The 14,986-nt window shown below is 50.9% G+C and overlaps 1 protein-coding gene and 1 long non-coding RNA gene across 12 annotated transcripts in view; one reads left to right on the top strand and one right to left on the bottom strand.

The window, feature by feature from the left end:
* The window catches only part of LOC116532550, a 17,719-nt gene extending 10,467 nt beyond the window's left edge, over positions 1–7,252 (top strand). Inside the window, exon 3 of the long non-coding RNA XR_004260900.1 lies at positions 7,168–7,252. This is a non-coding gene — a long non-coding RNA (uncharacterized LOC116532550). The remainder of the gene's footprint in view (positions 1–7,167) is intronic.
* Positions 1–14,986, bottom strand: part of DNM2 (dynamin 2) — a 107,564-nt gene that overhangs the window by 71,012 nt on the left and 21,566 nt on the right. For all 11 annotated transcript variants that reach the window (XM_032251771.1, XM_032251765.1, XM_032251767.1 and 8 more), the window contains exon 2: positions 420–493. In XM_032251771.1, coding sequence (XP_032107662.1) covers positions 420–493 — 74 coding nt within the window. The remainder of the gene's footprint in view (positions 1–419; positions 494–14,986) is intronic.

A 14,986-nucleotide genomic window follows, 5' to 3' on the forward strand; every position in this document is an offset into this window, starting at 1 on the left:
AAAAAAAATAAAAAAAAAAAAATAAAAAAAAAAAATTAGTCAGGTGTGGTGGTGCTCGCCTATAACCCCAGCTACTCGGGAGGCTGTGGCAGGAGAATTGCTTGAACCTAGGAGGCAGAGTTTGCAGTAAGCTGAGATTGCGCCATTGTACTCTAGCTTGAGAGACAGAGCGAGTCTCTGTCTCAAAAAAAAAAAAAAGAAAAAAGAAAGCACCTGGCATGCTGGTCACAGCTGAGGGCTTGCAGTGTGGGTGTGTAAGTGTTCACAGAGCCGTTGTTCAACTTCCTCACACACGTGAAATGCGTGAATTCAATGTCCAATGACAGCCCAGGACCCAAGTTCCACCCTCCGCCTCTGGCTTCTCCTGGTCACCACACCTACGTTCACTTCCTGCTGAACCTCAAGCCACCCCACCTTACCTGTTTTTGAGAAGATGAGCTGCAGAATGAGAGGCCGCCGAGTGACGATTCCTGACCCACGGGGAAGGAAGTCCCTGTGAGAGGGGAAAGGGACAGAAATTACTCATTCATCCGGATCAAGGGACAGGAAGTGTGACAACACATGGTAGGGCAACTCTGTCTTGCAATTTGGGTGGCCTCAGCAAAGACACCAACCCCAGCTAGGCCCTGGGGAATGCTCTGGTCTTGGAGGGTCCTGAGGCGTGAAGAGCTCAGGAGGGTGTGCATCAAAAGTCATGGTGACCAGAACCATTTCCCTCTGGCAGGCTGTGCCCCACCCCCAGCACTCCCAGGGGGCCCATTCCCTGACATGTATTTGTTAAATTTCCCCCATACCCAAGAGATCAATGCATTTCCTACCTGTTTTAAATCAACATAATGCCACATGTATACACGTAAAATACAAGGAAAGTTATTGATGACAAAATAGTTTGTTTCATGTCCAGAAAAGTCACATCTACAGAAGCAGAAGGTGGATCAGTGGACACCTGGAAGTGGGAACAGGGAGTGACTGCCAATGGAGGGAAGGAGCTTTCTGGGGTGATGAAAATGTTCTAAATCTGGACTATGGTGATGTTTATTAAAATTAACTGTAAAAGCCTGGACAAGATAGTAAGACCCCATCTCTACAAAAAATAAAATGAAATAAAATAAAATAGCTGGGTGTGGTGGCCCATGCCCATGGTCCTGGCTACTTGGGAGGCTGAGAGAGGAGGATGGCATGAGCCCAGGAGGCTGAAGCTATATTGAGCCATGACTGCACCACTACACTCCAGCCTGGGCAACAGGGCGAGACTCTGTGTCAAAAAAAAAAAAAAAAATTACTATAAAATGACTAAAGACCACTAATTCTGAAATGGATCGATTTTGCAGAATGCAAATTACCACTCACTAGAGCTGTTTAAGAAAAATACATAACCTGGTGGGGCACAGTGGCTTACAACTGTAATCCCAGCACTTTGGGAAGCAGAGGTGGGTGGATCACTTGAGGTCAGGAGTTTGAGACCAGCCTGGCCAACATGGTGAAATCCCATCTCTACTAAAAAATATAAAAATTAGCCAGGCATGGTGCCAGGAGCCGTAATCCCAACTACTCCAGGGCTGAAACAAGAGAATCGCTTGAACTCAGGTGGCGGAGGTTGCAGTGAGCCAATACCAGGCTACTGCACTCCAGCCTGGGCAACAGAGCAAGACTCTATCACAAAAAAAAAAAATTAAAAAAAGAAAAATACATATCCTATGTCTTTCACAATGGAAAAGTGTCAGGCAGAACCACCGCAGAAGATGTAAGGAAGTAGCCTGCGCTGACTTACAGTGACTACACCAGGATTCCAACTGGAAGGAAGACAGAACGTCACCTGTACCCTCAGAAAGGAAAATGAAAGCTTCCAGTTGGGCTCTGAAGTAGGAACAGTAGGCTCAGAGTACATTAAAGGCTCAAAAGGAATTCTGCTGTTTCACATAAAATGGTGAAAGGTTCTAAGCAATTTCTTTCTTTTTTTTTTTTTTTTTCTTTTTGAGACGGAGCTTCCCTCTTCTTACCCATGCTTAAGTGCAGTAGCATAATCTTGGCTCACTCCAACCTCCGCCTCTGGGGTTCAAGCGATTCTCCTGCCTCAGCCTCCCGAATAGCTGGAATTACAGGCATGTGCCACCACGCCCAGCTAATTTTTTGTATTTTTAGTAGAGATGGGGTTTCACCATGTTGGCCAGGCCAGTCTTCAACTCAACCTCAAGTAATCAACCCGTCTTGGCCTCCCAAATTGCTGGGTTTACAGGTGTGAACCACCACACTCAGCTGGCACAGAGAATTTCACACAGGTTTTATACCAAGAAGAATGTCTGCATTGTTGAAAATTTATACAGGACACAGGACCATTGGTACTGTACAGCTGTGTCCTGTATAGAATGAGACAGATCCAGGGTCCCTGACCAAGCATCCTGAGTCCCTGACCAAGCGCCACTAATACTACAACCATTCCCAGCTAGCGGGTGGCCCTACCCATGCTGGGAACCCCTGAAGGGGGTGCTGGAGGGTTCCAGGAGAACTGTTTCTCAGCCAGGGCTGGACACTGGAAATTCCTGGGGATGTATTACCCAGTGGGTGGAGTCGGGGGAGATGATGTTCTCTTGCCACACACCCTGAACGATGGGTTCCAGCCCCGTCAGCTGGGAGGCCTTTCCACCTCTTCTGAAGCACTTCCTCTGGCTGGGTCCAAAGACACAGCAGTGATCACACAACAGGTCGGTCCAAGCACTGCGGGGGCTTGCAGCCTGGACTGCATGAAAAAAGGGATCTTGACCGGCAACAGGGCTATGAAGGCCCCCACGGGGGCACTGCTGGCAGAGCAGGGCAGTGAAATATTAGAAGCAGCCTCCAGTGGTCAGCACTAGGGGTTGGGGGGTGGCGGTGCTGGGGATTACGATGAGGAGGCTGGTGATCACTGTTACAGCAAGGCCACCAGCTGGGATTGAAGGATGGATTATAACAAATGTAAGCTTTGGCCATATTATTAAGAAATGTAAGCTTTGAAAATCCCCCTCTGGCTGATGCAGGGAAAAGGATGGGAGTAGGAATTAGGTGGGGGGACCGCTGTGGTTCAGGTGAGTGACATCAGGGGCAAGACCAGGGAGATGGCAGACAGGGACACGGAGGGCAATAGACAGGCCCTAGATAGATCCAAGGGTGGTTTGCAAGGTGGATGGCCACTACCTGGGAGCAGCCTGGACGGAGAACAGCCAGGAGGGTAGAAGGAGGCAAGACAGAGGGGAGACCCTGAGGGACAAACCCTGGCCTTTGCATCCTGTCTTTGCAGACACAGGCAGCACAGTCCACTCTCCAGGCTGGGATGCTACCTGTCCTCAAGCTGCACTCCTGAGGATGACAAAAAGCCCGAGGGCCCTGCCTGTAACGCAACACGCCCAGTGAACGCTGATGCCTGAGCTACACTCTCCTCCCATCAGCCTCCCATTTGGCTGATGAGGAGCCTGCAGCACAAAGAGGATACGAGACTTGGACAAGGTCTCAGCTCGAGGCTTGCATGAGAAGAAGTGAATCTCTGTCACTGGCTCCTGAGCACTTGGGAGGTGCTGGTGACACTGGCACCAACATTCTGATGGGGTGGGTGCAAGGAAGACACACCTCGGGGTTAGAGGGGTTGGGGGCTGGGATAACTGGAGAGAGCTCTCTGAGCAGGGGGACAGAGGGAACAAGCTACATCAATCAGAAGGTGGAGTGACTACAGCGAGGCAAGCGGTGAGGGGACTCCCCAGTGCAGGTCACAGAACCCAAAGTCATCTGTCAGCACAGGCCCTTGTCTTCCCTTCACAGCAGACACAGTAGACACCAGGCCCTCCCAGGGAACTAACCCTATAAGCAGCACCCAGAGCCCTGGCCCTCCCAGAACCCGGGCCACCTAGCTCACAGGTAGGGACCCAAGAGGCTGGGACACTTGGCATCTTGCACAACAGAGATGCAGCGCCTCAGGCAGGGCATGGTGGCTCACGCCTGTAATCCCAGCACTTTGGAGGCTGTGGCGAGCAGATCACCTGAGGCCAGGAGTTCAAGACCAGCCTGGCCAATACAGCGAAACCCCGTCTCAACAAAAAGTACAAAAAAAAGGCTGGGTGCAGTGGCTCACACCTGTAATTCTAGCACTTTGGGAGGCCAAGGTGGGTGGATCACCTGAGGTCAGGAGTTCGGGACCAGCCTGGCCAACATGGTGAAATCCTGTCTCTACTAAAAATACAAAAATTAGCTGGGCATAGTGGTGGACACCTGTAATCCACCACTTGTGCCTTGGGAGGATAAGGCACAAGAATCGCTTGAACAAGAGTGGGTGGGTAGGTTGCAGTGAGCCAAGATCATGCCACTGTACTCCAGCCTGGGTGACAGAGTGAGACTCTGTTTAAAAACAAAAACAAAAACAATACAAAATACAAAAAAAAAGAGAAAACCCTAGCTGGGCATATAACCACAACCACTTAGGAGGCTGAGGCAGGAGAATTCTTGAACCTGGAAGGCAGAGGCTGCAGTGAGCCAAGATTGTGCCACTGCACTCCAGCCTGGGCGACAGAGCGACGTTTAAAAAAAAAAAAAAGGGCCGGGCGCGGTGGCTCAAGCCTGTAATCCCAGCACTTTGGGAGGCCGAGGCGGGTGGATCACGAGGTCAAGAGATCGAGACCATCCTGGTCAACATGGTGAAACCCCGTCTCTACTAAAAATACAAAAAATTAGCTGGGCATGGTGGCGCGTGCCTGTAATCCCAGCTACTCAGGAGGCTGAGGCAGGAGAATTGCCTGAACCCAGGAGGCGGAGGTTGTGGTGAGCCGAGATTGCGCCATTGCACTCCAGCCTAGGTAACAAGAGCGAAACTCCGTCTCAAGAAAAAAAAAAAAAAAAATAGACAAATGTAGCGTGTCAGAAACCATGGGGCGCTAGCTAGACACAGAATCACCAGCAGCAGCAGTGACAGCATGTGCCCCTCGAAACAGTGCCCTAGCTCCACCCTTTCAATGACTATTTCTAAAGTGTGCAAATGGAAGATGTCAATGATAAAACAACAAGGGAGCGGCATGTGATAAAATCACACCCTGTCTGTCCGGTGTGTCTGACGTTCATTCCTTTTCATGGTCGAATCTGTCCATTGCACCAATGGACTACAGTTTACTTGTCTATTCACCACTTGATGGACATTTGGGGTCTTCCTAGCTTGAATTTATTACAAATAAAGCTGTTCTGAGCATTCTCATATGTGCCTTTTGTAGACACATGTCCTTGTTTCTCTTGCTGAGTCACAGGGTGGACCTGAACTTGAACCGGCAAAGCTCGTCTCTGGAGATAGAGATCAGGGCAGTGGTTCCCTTTTGGGAAATGGACTGGAAGGGGCATGAGAAACTTCTGAGACTAGGAAGAAGTCCTGCATCTTGATCTAGCCAGTAGGTCCCAAGGTACAATCATTTATTAGAAAATCAAAACTTGGGCCGGGTGCGGTGGCTCACACCTATAATCCCAGCACTTTGGGAGGCTGAGGCGGGTAGATCACGAGGTCAAGAGATTGAAACTATCCTGGTCAACACCGTGAAACCCTGTCTCTACTAAAAATACAAAAAATTAGCTGGGCATGGTGGCGCGTGCCTGTAATCCCAGCTACTCAGGGGGCTGAGGCAGGAGAATTGCCTGAACCCAGGAAGCAGAGGTTGCAGTGAGCCAAGACCACGCCATTGCACTCCAGCCTGAGTAACAAGAGCGAAACTCCGTCTCAAAAAAAAAAAGAAAATCAAAACTTGGGCCAGGCACCATAGCTCACGCCTGTAAATCTTAGCACTTTGGGAGACCAAGGTGGGCAAATCACGAGGTCAGGAGTTTGAGACCAGCCTGGCCAATATGGTGAAACCCCAGCTCTACTAAAAATACAAAAATTAGCTGGGTGTGGTGGTGCGCACCTGTAATCCTGCAATCCTTGGGAAGGCTGAAGCAGGAGAATGGCTTGAACCTGGGAGCAGAGGTTGAAGTGAGCCAAGACTGCGCCATTGCACTCCAGCCTGGGCGACAGAGCAAAACTCTGTCTCAAAACAAAAACAAAAAAAAAAGAAAGAAAAAAGAAAATCAAAACTTGGAGCAGTGGCTCACACCTGTAATCCCAGCACTTTGGGAGGCCAAGGTGGGTGGATCACTTGAGGTCAGGAGTTCGAGATCAGCGTGGGCAACATAATGAGCCCCTGTCGCTACAAAAAGTAATTCACTGCGCATGGTGGCATTCCCCTGTAGTGTCAGCTACTCAGGAGGCTGATACAGGAGGATCACTTGAGCCCAGGAGACTGAGGCTGCAGGAGACTGAGGCCATGACTGCGCCACTGCACTCCAGCCTAGGAAACAGAGGGAGGCCCTGTCACCAAAAAAAAAAAAAAAAAGAAAAAGAAAAAATCAAGATATACATTTAAGATTTATGCAATTAACTATATCTAACTGAAATCTCAGGAAAAGGTAACAAGTCAAGGAGAAAATATCTGTGAAGATTCAGATACAAAAGTACAGGGTAGGCATTCCATTAAAATTTGCCCACAGATTTGTTACAATCATGTTAGTTTCCAAGTAAGATGAAAAATTCCGCTCTCAAAGAATTGTAAAGCCCAGAAAAGGGGAACTAGTTAAATATAAATTACGTTCAACCTAAGGAAGCTGATTGAAAATATATATTTTCAGAAAGAAAAAATATATTTTCAATCAGCTTCTATATAAGATATACGGCTGGGCGTAATGGCTCACACCTGTAATCCCAGCACTTTGGGAGGTTGAGGTGGGTGAATTACTTGAAAGCCTGTCTCTATAAAACTATAAAAATTAGCCAGGCCTGGTGGCAAGTGCCTGCAGTCAGCTACTCAGGAGGCTGAGGCAGAACAATCACTTGAACTAGGGAGGTGGAGGTTGCAGTGACCCAAGATCACACCACTGCACTCCAGCCTGTGCAACAGAGTGAGACTCTGTCTCAAAAAAATAAAAATTAAAATTAAAAAATGTTTATTTATATATAAATTATGGCCTATCCATGCCAGTATGCAGCAACAGACACACAAAAAGAAAGAGCCTGTCTTTTCTAGACATGTAACACCCTTATGGGTGTACTAAGTGAGAAAAAAAGAAAAGGTTGATACTGATCAGTTTTACAGCAGAAAGGAAAGGAAAAGGAAAGGAAAAGGGAAGGGGAAGGGCCTGTTCAAGGTCACACAGCATCTAGGGGTGGCCTGAGCTGTCTAACCACCAGGCCACTGGGCCTTCTGAGCGAGCATGTCTTAAGCAGACTCTCCAGTAACTCCCAGCCAGAGCCTAGCTTTGAACCTCTGGTGTTTGCCTATGCTGTCCTGTGACTCTGCTTTGGTTGTGTCTGAGGCGCCAGGCACCATGAGGACAATGGTGATGCCCCAGACGCCACCAGCACCCAGCACAGACAAGGGACAATCGCAGCTTCAAAGAACTCTCTCTTGGGAGGGAGTGACGCCCAAGAGAGTACACAGAGCTGTGGGCAACGCAGGAGAAGGCGACTCTCTGCGCCTGGGGTACTGTAAAGAGCCGGGCGCAGGAGGGCACAGCCTGGGCGACAAAGATGTAGCCCTCAGGGGAGAGTCTGAGGACGGAGCAGGGCAGGTGCAGAGGGCATTGCATGCCAGGCTGAGAGTACCAGAAGCCCCAGGACTCATCCAATTTTGCTTCTAAAAGTTCCCAGACTGCTGCGTGCAAAGGGCTGCAACATTCACCATCAGCCTGGACTGTGTCCAAAAAGAGCCCCCCAGAAATCTCCTAGGAGCTTGGTGAGGAGGGCCTGGGCTTTCTGGGACACTGTAGCAGGGGTACTCTGAGCCTTCCAAACACCGCCTCCGAACCGCCTCTGCCTGGAACACTGACCGGCCTCTTAGCTGGAAGTGACGTTCTAGCCTCTGTCATCTACTTCCTCCTCGGTGATCCCATCCACATCTGAGAGTACTGAAAGCTGCCTACCCCTCTGCTCTCTCCTTGCTGCTGCTACAATGCCCTCTGTGTACTCTGGCTGCCCTGTGTTCCAGTCCCTGTTCAGCCACCTCTGTGCTGTGTGACCCTGGGCAGACTGCCTTGCCTCTCTGGTCTAGGTTTCCTGGTCCGTAAGACAAGGTGACCTCGCCAAGCTCAGAGTGATCCTGCTCGAATGACATTTTCTCAGAAACTTGTCTCACCACCATCCACAACTCTGCCTCCTTCTCCCCGCATACCTCATTGTTCTCTGTAGAACTAACATACATGCTAAATGTCACTTTTGTTCTGACTCACACACAGACCCCACACCCGCATCTCAGCTCCCCAAGGCAGGATCCTCCAACACTGTATCCCAAAGCATACAGTAGGGCTGGCACATAGGAGATGCACAATTAATCATGTATTTTATTAACTTTTTTGGTATGTGAAATGGAGTCTCATTCTGCCACCAAGGCTGGAGTGCAGTTGTGCAATCTCAGCTCACTCCTGCCTCAGCCCCCCGAATAGCTGGGATTACAGGCGCCCAAAACCATGCTTGGCTAATTTCTTTCCATTTTTAGTAGAGACAGGGTTTTGCCAGGTTGGCCAGGCTGGTCTCAAACTCCTGGTCTCAGGTGATCTGCCTGCCTCAGCCTCCCAAAGTGCTGAGATTACAGGCGTGAGCCACCATGCCTGGCCTTATTTATTTATATTAGAGGCAGGGTCTCGCTCTGTGCCCAGGCAGGATCAGCAGCACAATCACAGCTTACTGCAGCCTAAAACTGCAGGACACAAGCAAGCCTCAGTCTCAGTCTCCTGAGTAGCTATGACTACAAGCAGATGTCACCACACCTGGCTAATTTTTTTTTTTAGAGATAGGGTCTTGCTATATTGTCCAGTCTAAATTGCAGCATAATCATAGCTCACTGCAGCCTTTAACTCCTGGACTCTAGTGATCCTCCCACCTCAGCCTCCCAAGTAACTGGGACTGCAGGCATTCATGACCACGCCTAGCTAATTTTTTTATTTTTTGCAGAGACAGGGTCTCTCTAAGTTGCTCAGACTGGTGTCAAACTTCTGGCTTCAAGCAATCTTCCTGCATGGGCCTCCCAGAGCACCGGGATTACAGGTGTTAGCCATCGCACCTAGCCTAGTACTATTATATCATTTCAGTACCTGGCCTCTTATCTATGGGCCCAGGCTGGACTCCAGAGTCCTGGCCCATCCTCCCACCTTCCCCAGTGACCTTTCTTTTTTTTTTTTTTTTTTTTTTTTTGATGAAGTCTTACATTGTCGCCCAGGCTGGAGTACAGTGGCATGATCTCGGCTCACTGCAACCTCTGCCTCCTGGGTTCAAACAATTCTCTGCCTCAGCCTCCCAAGTAGCTTGGATTACAGGTGCCTGCCACCATGGCCGGCTAATTTTTGTATTTTTAGTAGAGACGGGGTTTCACCATCTGGGCCAGGCTGGTCTTGAACTCATGATCTCATGATCCACCCGCCTCCGCCTCCCTAAGTGCTGGGACCCAGTGACCTTTCTAAAATGAAGATCCTGCCTCCAAGCCTCTCTCTTGCAGAAGCCAAGTGACTGGTCCTAGCCCAAACTGTTCAGTCCCACTCCCTGTGTTGACCCAGCGCCACCCCCTGCACCTGACTCCTTTGAGTTCTCACTGGCACTGCTGGCCTTCAAGCCTTTGCAGGGGCTATTCTCTCTGCATTCCCCATAGGCCCTGCCTACCTGGCCATGGGCAGGTGTGATGGGTTTCGCCCCTCCCTCCCAAATGCACATCCCTTCCCACTCTCAGCAACATGGCCTCTGATGGAGGTCTAGTCCTGTGACACGGCAGGACCTATGCACTTGGCTGGTCACTGCTAGATCCCCAGTACTTAGAACAGTGCCTGGCAGACAGTGGGTACTCATTAAGTGTTTGTTGAATGGGTGGGAAGGATCCAGACTGTGGAGCCAGGCAGCCTGGGTTCAAAGTCCACCTCAGTTCCTCCTGGGCTGTGTGGCCCTGGACAGGTCTCCACCCTCTGTGGGCATTGACTTCGCCATCCATGAAATGGGAGGACACTTCCTGTCTGCCACAGAGGGCCGCGCCACCTGCTTGACCTGGCTCAAGTCACTTCAACCCACCAGAGTGGGTTTCTGAGCTCTAAAATGGGCCACCTCTCCCTGGAAGGAGATAAGGGCTCCAGGAAGGCAGCAGGGGACAAGCAGGAAAGGGTGCAGGTGGGAGGTGGCACCCAGCAGTGATGGGAGAGGTGCCAGGTCAAGTCCAACAGATCAGAAGCCCAGGCTGTTTATTTACCGTCTTTTGAACAGACCACAAGGCTCCACCAGGCGCCTTTTGACTTCCAGCCCCCATGAGGGTGGGGACTGCTACGTGCAGGAGTGATGCAGGCTCAAACCCCGAGCCTTTCCATGGGAGGGAGAGTCAACAGATAAGCCCGAAGATGTGAGTCAGCATCGTGGCCCAGAGCCAGTGCCCCAGGGCCAGTCACCCCTCACCTGGGCAGCCTGGTGCTGGCAGGGCCTGGCCAGGACCCTGGGCTGAGATCCCTTCCTTGTCTCTTAAAGTCAGAATGTGGCTGGGAGGTCTCACGTAACACCACAGCCAGCCTTTAGCATGGTGCTGGCCACAGGAAGAGCCATCGGTAGAAGCCCATACTCCAGGGCCCATTCGTACCCTGGCCTCTCAGGACTCTGATAAGAGCCACACAAGGAATGCTGGCCTCCCGACAGGCTGCCTTAACCATCTTGGGCAACATCACAGCAAATTCTCTGACAACTACAGCAGTGTTGGAAGTCACAAAAATGCCAGGGCCAAAAGCCCCATTTCACAGATGGATAGACTGAGGCCCAGAGTCTTGGGACTTGATGCTCAGCAAGGGAGGAGCAAAGCTAGGACGCGAACATGGGTGGGACACCAATGAGGCAGACTTGCAGTCACCTGCGTCCACCTCGGGAGCTTCTCTGTGCCGCCACTGGAGCAGAAGTGGGGATCCACGTCCAGCCTCCTGTGCCCACCTCAGTACCTGCCTTATCCTTCCAACAATAGCCATCAATCACCCAGCAAGGATACCTAAGCCTTATAACGCCCAGCCCACACAGTGTCTGCAGGGAAGCACCACTGCATCCTTGTGGTCACCCAGGGAGGGGATACACCCCTCTCGAGGCTGCAGACCTGGGGCTCCCCCTGGCCCTCACCCCCACCTTGTCCAGCCTTGAGTCCTGCCAGCTTCACCTCCACGTCAGGCCTGATTCTGCTCAATTCCCTCCATGTTCAAGGCTGTCGGCGTGTCCACTGTCACCTGCCTACACCAGTGCTGTCGTGCCCTTGGTCCCCACAATCTGCCTCCGACAAAGCAGCCACAAGGCGTCTGTGCACACAGTGTCATTGTAAACCCCTTCTTTGTTAAGAGCCCTTCCTGGGGTCCGGCTTCACTTGGAATAAAAGCCAAACTATGGCCAGGCACAGTATCTCATCCCTATAATCCCAGCACTTTGGGAGGCCGAGGTGGGCAGATCACGTCAGGAGTTCAAGACCAGACTGACCAACATAGTAAAACCCTGTTTCTACTAAAAATGCAAAAAAAAAAAAAAAAAATTAGCTGAGCATGGTGGCTCGTGCCTGTAATCCCAGTTACTCAGAAGGCTGAGGAAGGAGAATCACTTGAACCCGGGAGGCAGAGGTTGCAGTGATCGGAGATCGCACCACTGCACTCCAGCCTGGTGACAGAGCGAGACTCTCTGTATCAAAAAAAATAAATAGCCGGGCGCGGTGGCTCAAGCCTGTAATCCCAGCACTTTGGGAGGCAGAGGCGGGTGGATCACGAGGTCAAGAGATCGAGACCATCCTGGTCAACATGGTGAAACCCCGTCTCTACTAAAAATACAAAAAATTAGCTGGGCATGGTGGCGCGTGCCTGTAATCCCAGCTACTCAGGAGGCTGAGGCAGGAGAATTGCCTGAACCCAGGAGGCGGAGGTTGCGGTGAGCCGAGATCGCGCCATTGCACTCCAGCCTGGGTAACATGAGTGAAACTCCGTCTCAAAAAAATAAATAAATAAATAAATAAATAAATAAATTTAAAAAAAGCCAAACTTTTCCCTTCGCACCCCCCCGCCCAGGCATCTGTCCCATCAACTCCCTGCTCTCACCTCCCCCACCCCACTCTGTCTGGCTGGCTTTGCTCCAGCCACAAGTGCCTCCTCCAAGTTCCCCAAACATACCCGGCACTGTCCTGCCCCAGGGCCTTTGCACGGGTGGCTCCCTCAGCATGGAACCTTCTTCCTGCAGCATTCACAGAGCAGGCGGGCAGCTCTGAGCAAACTGCAGCCTCCCTCGCCCCCCCATAGGAAGCTGCTCGCCTTCTTTCACACACCAACCCGCTCAACGCGCAATGCCACTCACAGCTGGCATCTTCCGGGCTCCTGATGTGTTCACTCAGCTGCACTCTGTCCCTGCCCCCACCTCAACATCCTATTAGAGACGCAGCCACGTGGGGGCACAGTCCTGTAACCAGCCCATTCTCTGCTCTCTCCCCAGCACCCAACCAACAGCCAGGCAGGAGGCAGATGACGGATGCCTGCAGAACAATGGGCCAAATCTGCCATTTCGCAAATGAGGAGACTGAGGCTCAGGCAGCAGCTTCTCGTCTTCCACAATCCACTCCTAGCATCACTCCTCCTCCATTCCCAGACCAGCAGCCCCTCCCTGCTCAAGAATCCTGTAGCTCCTGGCCCGCCCTTGGCACTCAAGCCGTGGCATCATCACCTGCTCCCTGGTCTCACCCAAGGGACATGCCAGGCTGGAAGCAAAAGCAGGAGGTGACCTGTGGCAATTCGTGGTGGTGGCTCTGGGACTCTCCAGACCCTGGCTGGAATCCAGTATTTCCTTTCTGGACAAGATGGGCAGGTCGGGTCACCTCTTGGTGCCTCCATTTCCTGATCTGTTATGTGGGGATGATACTACCTGCCTCAGAGAGGAGGTGGAAAGGTATGTGAAGCTCTTAACATGATATCCAAAAGAGAACCCAACCAATCAAAGTAAAACTCAGGCTGGGCGCCATGGTTCATGCCTATAATACTAGCACCTTGGCAGGCAATCTCTTGAGCCCAAGAGTTTGAAACCAGCCTGGGCAACATGATGAGACCCTGTCTCTAGTATTAAAAAAAAAAAAAAAAAAAAGAGAGAATACAATCTAAGAGCATGACCCTTCTCTGCTCATAATCTTTGAGAGTTCCCAAGTGCTCCCCATGGCCCTGTCACCTCTGTGCCCCCTCCCCTACTACCTCCTCACTCCCTCCCTCTAGCCACATTGGTGGTCAAGAAACAACAAAAAGGCTGGGCGAGATGGCTCACACCTGTAATCCCAGCACTTTGGAAGGTTGAAGCAGGTAGATCACCTGAGGTCAGGAGTTCAAGACCAGCTTGACTAACATGGTGAAATCCCGTCTCTACTAAAAATACAGAAAAATTAGCAGGCTGTGGTGGCATGTACTTGTACTGTTAGCTACTTAGGAGGCTGAGGCACGAGAATCATTTAAACCTGGGAGAGGGAGGTTGCGGTAAGCCGAGATCGCACCACTGCACTCCAGCCTGGGTAACAGAGTGAGACTCTGTCTCGAAAAATAAAAAAGAAACAGCAAGGAGGCCAGACATTTCTGTCACAGGGCCTTTGCACATGCTGGCCCCCTGCTTGGAATAACCATCTCATCTCCTCCAAGTATTTCCACAATCCTGGCTACCACTGATCACCGAGGACTCAACTCAGATGTCACCTCCTCAGAGAGGCCTGTCCCCTTCTGATGCTGCCTCCTCCTCGTGTTGCCCCGTTTTCCTTCTGCACACAGCACTGCCCAATAGCTGGTACTTTTCTGGTCTATTTGCACTTTTTGTTCAGACAGGATCTCACTCCGTCATCCAGGCTGGATTGCAATGATGCAATCATAGCTCACTGCGGCCACAAACTCCTAGGTTGAAGCCATCCTCCTACCTCAGTCCCCCAAATAGCTGCGACTACAAGAACTTATTTTATTTTTATTTTATTTTATTTTTTGAGACGGAGTCTCTCACTCTGTTGCCTGGCTGGAGTATAGTGGTTTGATCTCGGCTGACTGCAACCTCCACCTCCCGGGTTCAAGTAATTCCCCTGCCTCAGCCTCCCAAGTAGCTGGGACTACAGGTGCGTACCACCATGTCCACCTAATTCTATGTATTTTAGTAGAGACGGGGTTTCACCATGTTGGCCAGGATGGTTTCGATCTGTTGACCTTGTTACCTGCCTACTTCGGCCTCCCAAAGTGCTGGGATTACAGGTATAAGCCATGGGCCTGGCCATGTTTTTTTTTTTTTTAGTGATATGTTGCCTAGGCCACCCTCCCACCTCAGCCTCCCAAAGCCCTGGGATTTCAGGCGTGCCCAGCCTAATTGCTTATTTATCTGACAGTCCCAGCTAGAATATCAACACTTTGAGGGCAGGGGTCTTAAGTGCTCTTTTCCCAGTACCCAGAACATATAGTGCGTGGTTTTGCAAAGACAGCCAACTCCCTGAGGGCAGTACTTTGTAGAGTGAAAACCAATAATGACCTAAATGTCCACTGGTAGGGAACTGGCTCAGTCAATCCCGCGAGCTAGTCTGGGAAGCAATGCAGGCTGTAGTGCTGAAGGTCAAGTGCAATGCAGGGATCGGATCATACATGGAGGACGATGTCCTCCACTTTGCGTTTTTTTTCTGCACATCCCCATTTTTATGGTCAGCAGGCTTGAGGTCACATGAGGCGTGCAAATGAAAACTTGCCGTTTTGGCCAGGCGCAGTGGCTCAAGCCTGTAATCCCAGCACTTTGGGAGGCCGAGGCAGGTGGATCACGAGGTCAAGAGATCAAGACCATCCTGGTCAACATGGTGAAACCCCGTCTCTACTAAAAATACAAAAAATTAGCTGGGCGTGGTGGTGCGTGCCTGTAATCCCAGCTACTCAGGAGGCTGAGGCAGGAGAATTGCCTGAACCCAGGAGGCGGAGGTTGCGGTGAGCC

This window comes from Sapajus apella, unplaced genomic scaffold (genome assembly GCF_009761245.1).
Source record: "Sapajus apella isolate SASKATOON/1434 unplaced genomic scaffold, GSC_monkey_1.0 scaffold77, whole genome shotgun sequence".
Classification (NCBI taxonomy): Eukaryota; Metazoa; Chordata; class Mammalia; order Primates; family Cebidae; genus Sapajus; species Sapajus apella.